The 12500-nt window shown below is 44.9% G+C and overlaps 1 protein-coding gene across 1 annotated transcript in view; it reads left to right on the forward strand.

The window, feature by feature from the left end:
* The window catches only part of crim1 (cysteine rich transmembrane BMP regulator 1 (chordin-like)), a 106462-nt gene that overhangs the window by 63266 nt on the left and 30696 nt on the right, over positions 1 to 12500 (forward strand). Inside the window, exons 7-8 of the mRNA XM_042073165.1 lie at positions 9468 to 9650; positions 12252 to 12449. Coding sequence (XP_041929099.1) covers positions 9468 to 9650; positions 12252 to 12449 — 381 coding nt within the window. The remainder of the gene's footprint in view (positions 1 to 9467; positions 9651 to 12251; positions 12450 to 12500) is intronic.

Raw genomic sequence — 12500 nt, forward strand, 5'->3', positions numbered from 1 at the left:
TCTAGTGGATGGATATAGTGCATCTTGCATCTTGTGTTTAGCTTTGATTCCATCCAACTGCAGTCTATGTGTGTGTGAGAGAGATCTGTGTGTGTGTGTGTGTGTGTGTTTTCATCTTTCCATGTTTTTATTTTGTAAAGAGTAAACAAGAACCTCTCCTTACACAGCCCACTGTAGCATGTGCTTGGGCCTGTGACTGCTAACGGGTGTGTGGATACAGGGTGTAGGCATGACTCTCATTTGGAGACAGCAAGTGAGTGTCTGTGTTTATCCCTAGAGAGTTCAATATATAAGTTACAGTATTCCTGACAGCGTGGGTGTGTGTGTGTGTGTTTAAAGGGAATGTCACAATGTTTCCAGGAAGCACAATGGTGTACTCTTCATGTTTCCCCAGAGAGGGAGCATGTGTTTCTTGAACAGCAGGCTTTTCTCTCTGTGTGTGTGCGTGTGCGTGTGTGTGTGTGTGTGTGTGTGTGTGTGTGTGTGTGTGTGTGTGTGTGTGTCACATACTGAATGTGTACATATTTCCATATGATTTCATGTGTGTACACCTCTTGTGGTATCAGACCATTGGTAAGCTTCAAGCACATATGTGTTTCTAGGCTGTATGTGTGTGTGTTTACACAGCGTGAGTGGTTAGGCTGGCCATTAAAAGGCTGTTGGTCCCCTTTGGGCATTCCAAGTGGGAGATTTGGCACAGATTTGTGGTGATTGCCCCAGGGTCACGGCGCAAAAATGAGGCCGACGCACATGTGCGATTACCATTGCCATGGCAACCGCTGTCAGTTTTGCCTGATTGACAAGCACGCATTGAGTCGGTCGAGGATATTGAGCTCATGCCTCGTGCATAAATGAGAGAATCAGAGATTAGTATGGGCAGAGGAATACCTGTATTTGTTGAGTGTGTGTGTGTGTGTGTGTGTGTGTGTGTGTTTGTATGTGTGTGTGCATATGTGTGTGTGCATGTGCTGCATTGAAATGCATATGGCCAAGGAGCCTGGAGGTACTGAATAAGTGGGCTCTAAAAACAGACATATGAAAACGGACCAAATTTTTTGCCCCTGAAATAATAAACTCCGGCTCTCAGCTTAAAAAGCCCTCCTGGCCATTGGGCCACACAGGTGTTTGCCTGAGTGGTCCTGATTGATGTCACCTGATTGTCTTCACCTGAAACCCAGACGTCAGTGAAGCCTCTGCGCCTGGCAGGGGTCTATAGAGGTGTTCGTGAAGGTGCTTTTGTCCTCGGCCGACTTTAATTAGGTAGCTCGTGCTTGTGTCGTGAGATAGAGAAAGAGAGAGGGAGCGGTGCTGGAGTCCTGTCGTCTAGCTGGGTCCGACTGGGCTTTGTGGGATTATGGCTGAGCCCTCGGAAGGCACGGCTGGCGTCATCCATCAGGGCCGACCAATTCCTCGGCCCCGGGGCTGGTGATGAGAAAGGCGGAGTGGGTTGGGGGTGGGGGTGGGGGGGGGGGGTAGGGGGGGGATTGGTGGGGTTGCTGTGGGCATCTGCCTCCTCAGGAGTCTTGTGTCCCACCACTCACACACCCCACCATAATTATCTACACGGCCTCCGAACTCTCCTCTGAACAAACACACACACACACACAAACACAAGCACACAAGACTGACATAGTCTATTGTCTTTTTTGAGGGAAAACACAAAGACGCCTTTGTGTGTTCTTAGGTACACGATTTGAAATTCTGTCAATATGTAGTGTACTTTTGTTGTATTTGCGGTAATGTGGGAAAATCTTGTTGCTTCTGTTCTTTTCGCTAGGGCGTCTTAAGTAGCTAGGTACGCTGTGCTTTTTTCCCCCAAAAAAATTCTCGGGTTTCATATTTGTTTTGCTCTTAGAAGCCTTTTGTGGCTTTCGGAGGCCCTTTCTTATATTTTGGAAAGCACATTGAATGGCTTGGTGTTTTGTCAAGCCAGGGTTTTGCAGGCAGCCGTCTAAGCCTTGAGTAGGGAACAAAACAGAGCAAAGAAAATGTCTACACAGCGAGCAAGCATGGGGGAAATAATGTTGCAGCATTCTGGAACAAGTTCCACGTCTTTTCCAAGACTTTTTTTTCTTTCCATTTCAAAACAATAGAGCGACTTCCTGGTTAATCCTCGGCAATGGATGCTGTTCAGAGAGGCAGTCGGTGAGTGTGATCTCTGCCTGAGAATTGGCTTCCCAGAGATCACAGAGCTTCAGTAGCCCAAAGGGAGAGATGCAAGTAGACACACATACTGTACAGTCACACTCCCTCACACTGACACACACAGACATCTACAAAGCCTGGACAGAAAACACCAGACAGGTAGCTTGCACCAACGAATGACAATACAGTTTCCTGAGATCTGGAAACTCAGAGAGTGAGATAGCAGAGTGAAACTGACTTCAGAGAGCCATGCCTAGAGTGACACCTCTGAGTGAAACACCTCAATTTATTTCATGAAGTGAAATCATGTTCAGATATTATTTCTGATACCAGGCAAAACTGACAGGTCATTAGCACTAGCCTAGCAGGAAATCCTGTCAATTTGGTTAGGGGTTTAGACACTCAGCAATAAGATTTCATCTCAGTTCAAGTTTAATTTACATATGTTGTCAACATTGCGCTAGAATTTAGAATCACGAAGGGGACCTGACAATAAAAACACAGCCACATATAGCCTGCTGAAAAGGAGACACTTTTTGTATCAAGTTTTAATAGGATTAATTAGTATTAGTTTTGTAGCATTAATTAGCTCGCCGAGCTGCATCTTGCTTCAGAGGAGCGCTGTGGAGACATTTCAAACACGACAGACACCCAAACCACACACTGCAATCACCACATCCTTTTCAACAGGCAAATAGGCCAAAACAAAACCAAACAAAAATGGATTCAAAAATGCCCCCCCCCCCTCCTCCCCCCCTTGTCTGAAGTTGAGCGATTCATGCAAAGGCTAAGACAAAGGCTGACGTTTATGGAGACTGATGGTTGGGAAAATTGGATTACGAAATGAAGTTACAATGCACATACTGTTTGCAAACGCCCCGGCACCCTGCTTGGCCGGACACTTCAGTGGGTGAAGAATGGCCTGTTTGCAGCTGCTTTAACCCTTAAAGGTGTAGGTTTTTGAACGTTCTAAGTTCCGCAACAATTGAAGGTTCTAAAATTCTATGTTGAATTCAATGAACCCAGATATTCTTTAGAATGTTAATTTCCCAACATTCCCGTCACACCGGTGTGACGGTACTCCTTTAAGGGTTAACTGGCCCTGGCGGAGTCCGCACTCTTCCCCACCCTTCTCCACCCAGGCCCGGGCCGATTGGTCATGTTTGTTAATGGTGATGTCAGGGCCACGGGCTAAAATAGCCGACTCGGGAATTAAACATGTGTGGGATGGAACAGGAAGGAAGGAGCTCTTTTGTGACTGGAGAGAAAGAGAAAGAGAAAGAAGAAGAAGAAGGAGAAGAAGAGAAGGAGGAGGAGGGAGGAGGAGTGGAGGATGCTTCGTGATGATTTGGATTGACGTCAGTGAGCAACAGATGTGCTTTTTCAAGGGGTCAGGCGGATGGGGGGGGGGGGGGTGAAGGGAAAGGAGGAATAGAAGGAATAGAAGGAGAAGATAAAAAATAGAAGAAAAGAAAACAAGAGAAAAACAATTTTTAAAGAACAAAGAAAAACAATTTTCAGGCTGTCCACCCCAAAGACAGGCAGCCTGCCATTGTCCTTGATGCCATTTAGAGCGAACAGCACAGGACCTTGGGAGTTTTGTGTGTGTTCTGTTCAACGTGTATGTGTGTGTGTGTGTGTGTGTGTGTTTGTATTTGTTTGTGTGTGTGTGTGTGTGTGTGTGTGTGTGTGTGTGTGTGTGTGTGTGTGTGTGTGTGTTTGTATTTGTTTGTGTGTGTGTGTGTGTGTGTGTGTGTGTGTGTGTGTGTGTGTGTGTGTGTGTGTTTGTATTTGTTTGTGTGTGTGTGTGTGTGTGTGTGTGAGGATGTCTGTGGATAACCGCCTCATTTATAAAGGAAAGTCACTGGAGAGTGGAGCGTCTCAGGCCCCAGCATGTAACATGTGCGGAGGCTCCAGAGCGGAGGCGGTCTCCGTCATCGCTCATGCCCAGCGGTAATGAGTCAGGGCCCGGGCTGCAGGCCCAGGAGCCCCAGCGCAGCCCAGCCCAGTCCACCCTCAGGCCCCCGCGGGCACCGCTGGCTCCGCTGCAGGACGCCGCTAATTAACAAACGACCACCCGGGATCTAGCGGGAGAGAGGGGGATGTGCAGAGGGAGAGAGAGAGAGGGATGGATGGATGGAAGGAGAGGGAGAGAGGAAGCACTCTCGTGATGATGAGCTGTCTTGCGAAGCGGCAGCCGGCCACCGACATGGTGCAAAGAGACAGCAGACTGTGTGTGTGTGTGTGTGTGTGTGTGTGTGTGTGTGTGTGTGAGTGTGTGTGAGTGTGTTTGTGTGTGTGTGTGTGTGTGTGTGTGTGTATGCGCTTGGGGCATTAAATTAGTACTGCTCTTTTTGTTCGATGTCTTTTTGTCAGTTGGAATAAATTAATCTTTGTTAATGACTTCTGGAGACAAGCTGCTTTTGTCAGAATTGGAATTGTGCTTGACCTCCCTTGAATTGAATTGAATTGATTTGAGTTGAGTGCAATTGGATTGAATTGAATTGGATTGGGTTGAATTCAATTGAACTGAGCATTTGGCATTAGGAATGTTTAATTATATTGCACATTTCATACACATAGGCAATTAATTGTGCTTTATGGAGACATCAGAGATGAGAGATAGAGAAGAGAGTAAGAAAAATAGAATAGGGGAATGACAACAGATAATAGAGATGAGAAAAGCAAGGGCTTAAAGGGTTGAGTGGCAAATGACCGGATGGAAAAGAAAGCAGGAAGAGAGGAAGAGGCAGTCGGATAGTAGTAGTTGAGGATTTGAAGAGAGGGATGGGGAATGAGAGATAGGGGAGTAAAGATATCAGGGAGGGGGGACTGGGAAACAGAAAGATTAGGAGGCAATGGAGCGAAACAAGGGATATCAAGAGGTAGAGGAAGAAAATGAAAGAAATCATGGAGAGATTGAGAGAGAGTGAGAGAGAGAGAGAAAGGGAGAGAGAGAGAGAGTGGAGATTGGGGGCGGGAAAGTAAGTACAAATCAGGGAAAGGTGGCCAAAACTCCCCTGGAGAGATGTGGCTCTCCTCTCTTCTTCTCTCCTTTCCTCTCAGTATTCTCATCCCTCTCTCTCCCCCTTCCTCCAAATTCATTCTATTTCCCTCCTTTAATAAGGAGCCCGAGCCCAAGTCAAACAGTTTGACGGCTGGCACAAATCCGTGCTTTACAGTATATGCTGTGATTCATTCCACATTTGACCAGTCTGTCAGCTCCGTTTGTCCAGGGAAAATGTGAGACTACTGCACCGGGAAATGGGACGTGGTGTGATTCCGCACATGGATTCATCTTGATTATTAGCGAATTAGGAGACCTGGCCTTCCAGCTTGTGCCTGGCCTTTCTCCTGAGATGGATGAGCGTTAATCACCTCAGTGCGCGTCTTAAGGCCACTGCCGACGTTAAGGCCGTCTGGGATCGATAGGTTGTCTGAGAAGCGTCTGAAGCTGTCCAAATCTTCCGGTTGTTTCTCTGGTGTCACTGTATGGTTTCTATATGATTGTCGATGGCATTTCTTTAAACCGATGTGTGGGTTACACTGTGTGATGACCTGGGGATGGAGGGAGTCCAGTTTGATCAACTAAATGTCATACCATCCGCCTTACTGACATGTATGAGAATAATTTCCTTTTTATAAGTAGTCTACATATCCCTACATGAACTTACACTTATCCAACATGTGCCCAGAATTGGTGCAACATGTATTTATTCTGTTGGAACATGATGGATACATGTAGGCTTGTGTTGGAACATGAATACATAGGAACACTGTACAATGTTGAAACTTCATTAAATGAACATTCATTAGCCTATTTGTGTTGTTATTAGTGATAAGCTATTGCTATTGTTTTGGTTATTTGATTTGGCTATTCACCTTATTCCACGCACAAACATGGGGGGCGCCATCTTTTTCTGTTTTGTGCTCGAACTTCCCACTGAGCAGTATATCCATTGTGATACATTAAGATAGCAGAGTTCTATCGAGATGACTAGCATCATATGTTATGGGTCCTCCTAAAGTTAGGAACGTTTATTTAGGATTTTGGTGTCTTAAGACATTTCTGTAATACACCTTTCCTATCTGAAATTAGGAGAACACTGACTTAGGAGGGCTGTTCTGTAATGACTTTCTAAACATAGTTACCATGGTAACCAAACGAATCAGATAGGATTTTCGGGTTAGGAAGTTTTTGTAATATGCCTGCAGTAAGTGTTTTGGTTTTAACATTTTAGACAGTAAATAATCAGATAATGCATTGGGTTTTGGGTAGAAATAAAGAAAGTACAGTTACACTTTACTTGATAGTGTCGACGTAAGTGACATGACACTGTCATGAACATGTCATAAACAAGTCATAAACGTTTATGACATAACGCTTCTGTTATTAAGTGACATTCGGTTTTTTTCATAACAAATTAAGGTTAGGATTAGGGTTAGGATTAGGGTTAGGGTTAGGAGGTTCGGATTAGGGTCACTCTTATGTCGATACTGTCAAGTAAAGTGTTACCGAAACTACTTTATATATATATATATATCGAACCCCGACCAGTAGGCATGGCTGAAGTGCCCTTGAGCAAGGCACCCAACCCCTCACTGCTCCCCGAGCGTCGCTGTTGTTGCAGGCAGCTCACTGCACCGGGATTAGTGTGTGCTTCACCTCACTGTGTGCTCACTGTGTGCTGAGTGTGTTTCACTAATTCATGGATTGGGATAAATGCAGAGACCAAATTTCCCTCACGGGATCAAAAGAGTTTAATACTTATATTATGATAATTATGTATTGACATACTGTGCTGAGAATGCCCAATCCGTCTCTAAAATATATGTCCATACAATATGGGAGGCCACCACTGCATCATCTACCCACTCCATAGAGGTGAATAGCCTTGGGTGGCGAAGTACAATATTGGCATCTGACCTCCTGATGTCATTTCTCGTCTCCTCCCAAGTTAACCTCTCCATCCTTTTCTGCCGTGTTATCCCAATGAAGCTAATTGGCAGGAACTAGCCGACAGGGAAATTGAACACAAAGCCGAAGAAAGTACATTTCTAAAATGGGCGAACCAGAATAAGGTGAATAGGCTATGATTAAAGTTCCTAAAAGTTCCTATGGTTCACAACAACTCGCAATATGCTATCGACACTAGTTAACCACAATTTGTAGCCCTATGTTGGTCATGTTAGTCAATGTTAGTCAATGTTAGCATTGCTAAGTGGTGTGAAACTAAAATTTAAGATAGTGTAACCTGCATTGTGTTGAACCGCGCGGTTCAGCCCTGCAGATACCCGGACTTGAACCCACAAACAGCAGCACCTCAGATCGGAAGTCGAGCATGCTGACAATCAAGCTAAAAGCCCAGGCTGCTTAGCTTTCATGTCAGCACTACTCTTAAGACGTCGGGGAGTGAGGTTTACTAACATTCCACATACACTCGCCCCCCTAAACCTCACCCCCAATCCGGGTCACGGCACCAATGTAACCTGGGTTGTGTTGAACCTGCGCGGTTCAGCCCTACACACGCCCGGACTTAAACCCGCAAACAGTAGCACCTCAGATCGGAAGTCGAGCATGCTGACAATCAAGCTAAAAGCCCAGGCTGCTAGCTTTCATGCTACTCTTAAAGCGTCGGGGAGTGAGGTTTACTAACGTTCCACAATCAGATGGCTGGCATCCGTTACACTTGTAGAAAATTCGGTTTAAAGACAAACACACAGACAAAATGCACCAAAAACAAAACCTCTGGAGAGGTAGACTACAAATTTGTCATTGCATGACAATGTTTTGCTTGAATTGAAGCTTTATTGCTTTATTGATTGAGGATCAATAAAGTATCTATCTATCTATCTATCTATCTATCTATCTATCTATCTATCTATCTATCTATCTATCTATCAATGAACAAAGTAGATAGGTCAATAAGGCGTTTGACATGACGTTTGATGGATCCACCATTAGTAGGAAGGGAGGTTTTTGGCATCATTCCCGCACTATACTGTTGACGCCACCTTTGAAAATCATGCCGAAAACATGTCACAACATGAAACAACATGAGGGATGATCCAGAATGGGATCTGTGGCAGCCGAGGAGAGAAGAGAGGGAAAAAAAAACCTCTCACGACATGATTGTGTGAAACATTTAGCGTTCAGTACAGCTGTCAGTTGGTGATCTCTTCTTGTGGTGGTGCCAGCTTCTCTGTCATATGCACAGGGTCTGAGTATCTCCAATTAGCCGCAGGAAACATGTATGGAGCCTAAGACGAGAGGCTAGAGGACTCTTTGATTAGGGGAGGAAATTGTGACCACGTCCCTTGTTGGCACCGCCTTTGGTCGCTGTGGCGTCGGCAGTGCGGTCTCCCTCGCATTGCTGTGTAATTCGCTGAACCACGGCTAATTGACAGAATTAGCAGTTGGAATTAAAGACCTGGCTTTAGCGCTGCCCGTCTAGACCCCCGGGGTAATTGTCTGCAAAAAGGAAGACAATGCTCTGAAGGCATGTCTTCTTATTCTCTCACTCTTTTTTCCTCTTCCCTGATGGATTCTGTCTTTTCAATTCACCGAATCGAAGGCCGTTGTGTCTTCTAGACTGCGGCTTTTCAGCTGGTACAAGCGTGAGCCGTTCCAAGGTCGATGCGTGGCCTCGCTGAGGATTTTAAGGTTCTGTTCTAAAATTGCCATACATCAACAGAATCTCTGGAGGTGTCATTCGTTTGTCTCTGTTTATCCTACTTAGAGATCTTCACATGCTAGAAAAAACATTATTTCACTTTTCTTGGGGACTGACTGATTGTGGTCATTTTTCCAATCACTCCTTCTAAGTCCAATCTTGGGACCACACAGGGAACACTCTGCCGGCTGACACATAACTGTAGGCATCCAAACCCATCACAAGGTGCTTTTTTTTCCCCCTTTACACCTTGAGTTTCCATGGTGACCGGAAAGGATCAGTTTGTATAGATATGTCTCCTGCTAGAAGGCCTCGTATGAATCAGCTGTGCCAAAAACAGTTCATAAGCTTTCACAGATCATTCCATGTATTTAAGTATCTGTCTGTCTGTCTGTCTGTCTTTCTGTCTTTCTGTCTCTCTCTCTCTGTCTCTCTCTGTGTGTGTGTGTGTGTGTGTGTGTGTGTGTGTGTGCGTGTATGAGAGAGAGAGAGAGAGAGAGAGAACGAGAGAGTGTATGTCTGTCTATCTTTTATGAGTAGCCTAATACACATGACTTTCCAAACAGTAAATAACAGCCACTGGGCAAATAATTACTGACCAAATGCAACTTGCTAACCTCCCCATTTCCTTCACTTCGCTCTCTCCAGAGACCAAGCCGGCGTGCACCTTTAACGGGATAGAGTACCAGGATGGGGACATGTTCCGCATGGACGCCTGCCGCTTCTGCCGCTGCCAGGGGGGCGTGTCCGTCTGCTTCACTGCCCAGTGTGGCATCCTCCACTGCGAGCGCTACTACGTCCCCGAGGGCGAATGCTGCCCCGTGTGTGAAGGTACACACACATACACACACACACACACACACACACACACACACACACACACATATGTCTACACTCCCAGATACCATACCAGATACTGCTATCCATGTATGAGCACACAATCAAACCTAGATTAGGTTGTTTGTGGTGACTCCTCAGACAGATACACACAAACAGAAAGGTAATGGTATATAGCTTGTGCAGTCTTCTTAACTGAAGGACAAGCAGGTAATATCTATGTCAGCCTTTAAAAGAGACATATGTTTGTCCGTGAACCCCACAAGGTGTTGAACAGCCAACCACTTATCCATCTCTAAATACATTACGCCGATGTATTAAATTCCCCAGCTCACAAGATGAAGGACAGCACAACGGGGAAAAAAAACTTTGTCTCACAATCTGCCTTATATACAGCGGTGCAAGGCGATGTATTGCACACAGCGACTAAATACTACTCAGCTTCTTATCGACCAGAAAGCACTTTACAGTTGGGCTCAGAGTGGCAGTGTCATCGCTGCAGACTGTGTAACAGCAGCCCATGCATATGTTTTCAGAAATCAACAGTGTTGGGCAAGTTACTTCAAAAGTGTAATGCATTATTTATTACTTGTTACTGTCATCTCAAAGTAATTTGTTACATTACAATATTACTGTCTTTGAATTGTAAGGCATTACACTACGTTTACATTACTTTCACCAAAATAACAGAAAATATGGATTTGGTGTTCTCAATAGATCTTCATGTGTTCAATGCAGCTCATTACACAGCAGGAGGTGATGTGGTATGGCATAATGACTGAGCTAGGTTTAAGGCTAACAAAAGAACAATATAATGGTTGCAGTTATGGCTCATGGGACGATGTAGGCCCCAAAGGCCAAAGGTCACTCACAACTTAATATAGTAAAATATAGCCATAGTGAAATTGTATGTTGACTTTAAATGGTTCTCATCATTCCTGGTTGCCTTTCCTTCCACTTACAGTGGTGTAGACTTAATGCAAATAGTTTAAGAATAATGGCTACGATCTTTGTCTGTAAAAGCAACATTTTAGTTATTCTCACTGCTTGAAATGAGAAGTATAGCCTAACCATGTTAGATCTGTTGCATGAATGGCAGAGATAACTCAAATTCCCTTTCTACAGTCATCTAAACAAGGCAATCAAATTCCAGGACCAGCATAGATGACTTTTTTAATTCTTGGATAATCTTCTCTGGTGCCAATTGAGCATTTCTCAATTTTGGATTAAAAAGCAAAGTAACTTCAGTTACTGAGAATTGTACCGAGTAAAATATTACTGAAATTGTATTGGTAATGCCTTACATTACTGTATTACAGCAAAAAGCAATGCATTACTGTAATTACATTACTTTTTTAATGCATTACTCCCAACACTGGAAATCAATGACAACATATCGACTTGAGGTGGAATAAGCAACCGAAGTCTTGCATTGTAAAGACCAAAGGAGTCAAACTTGACTTTGAGTCTTTGTCCAAGTCCCAAAACTTGTCCTTGTTTTGTCTGTGTGTGCTTTTCAGCCTTGTACAGTATGCCTGAAAGGAGTGAATAGCCTGCCATGAGAGATAGAGAGAGAGAGAGAGAGAGAGAGCAAAAGAGAGAAAACTCAAGACATAAAGTAGTTTCTTGTCATTATTAGAATGTGTGTGCCATGATGTTCTTTATGGCGCAAACAGACAGCAGTCACCTTCATGGTATTTCTGAAGGGGTGGTGAGAGAGGTGGGTAGAGGAGGGCAGACTCCATCTTAAATGATTCCTTCAGTCAGTGGTTTCCTGCACCGCTCTGACACATCCATGATGTAGCCGTTTTCTGTAATCAGAGCAATCCATCAGGCTGCCAGTCAGCCTCACACACAGCAGTAGCCAGTACACACACACACACTCACACATACACACACACACACACACACACACACACACACACACACACACACACACACACACACACACACACACACACACACACACACACACACACACACATGCACAGTGGGCACATAGACAAGCCTACATGAACAGCAGTCCTGACAGTGAGATCCAGCATGACATGTACACACTCAGACACAAACACACACACACTTACACATGTGCAGGCAAGTTGGCATGCATTTTCTCTCTTGCTGTTAATTTTAATGTTGATGTATTGTTTATAGATGTCATTGTAAGTCAGCCAAGAGCCATAAACAAAAACATAAACATGTAATGGCTCTCTTGTTTCTCTACCTCAACTATCTTATTCTCTCTCTCTCTCTCTCTCTCTCTCTCTCTCTCTCTCTCTCTCTCTCTCTCTCTCTCTCTCTCTCTTGCTCCTTTTATCTTTCCCTGTCTTTTTATTTTATTTCACTTCTTTATCTTTCCCTCTCTGTTGCTCTCTCTGAGTCTCAGTCTGATTTCATCTCTTCCTCAATTATATTCTATTGGTCGAGTTGTATCACAGTAATAACTCAATAGTATTGTGTTTGTGCTCTGTCTTTCCTTCTATCCTTCCCCCCACCCATCACCACTATCTTCCCCCCACCCATCACCACTATCTTCCCCCCACCCATCACCACTATCTTCCCCTCCCTCTCCATCATACACCCATGCTGCTCCAGACCCCATCTACCCGGTGCTCAACTTCGCCGGCTGCTACGTCAATGGGCAGATCCTGGCCCACGGCGACCATTGGCGCGAGGATGACTGCACCTTCTGCCAGTGCGTGAGTGGCGACGCCCGCTGTGTGGCGGCCGCCTGCGGACACAGCTGCCTCCACCCGGTCACCGTGCCAGGCGAGTGTTGCCCCGTCTGCGAAGGTAAGCCCACATGCACACACACACACACACACTTACTCATAAACACACACA

Source organism: Alosa sapidissima, chromosome 19, assembly GCF_018492685.1.
Source record: "Alosa sapidissima isolate fAloSap1 chromosome 19, fAloSap1.pri, whole genome shotgun sequence".
Classification (NCBI taxonomy): domain Eukaryota; kingdom Metazoa; phylum Chordata; class Actinopteri; order Clupeiformes; family Clupeidae; genus Alosa; species Alosa sapidissima.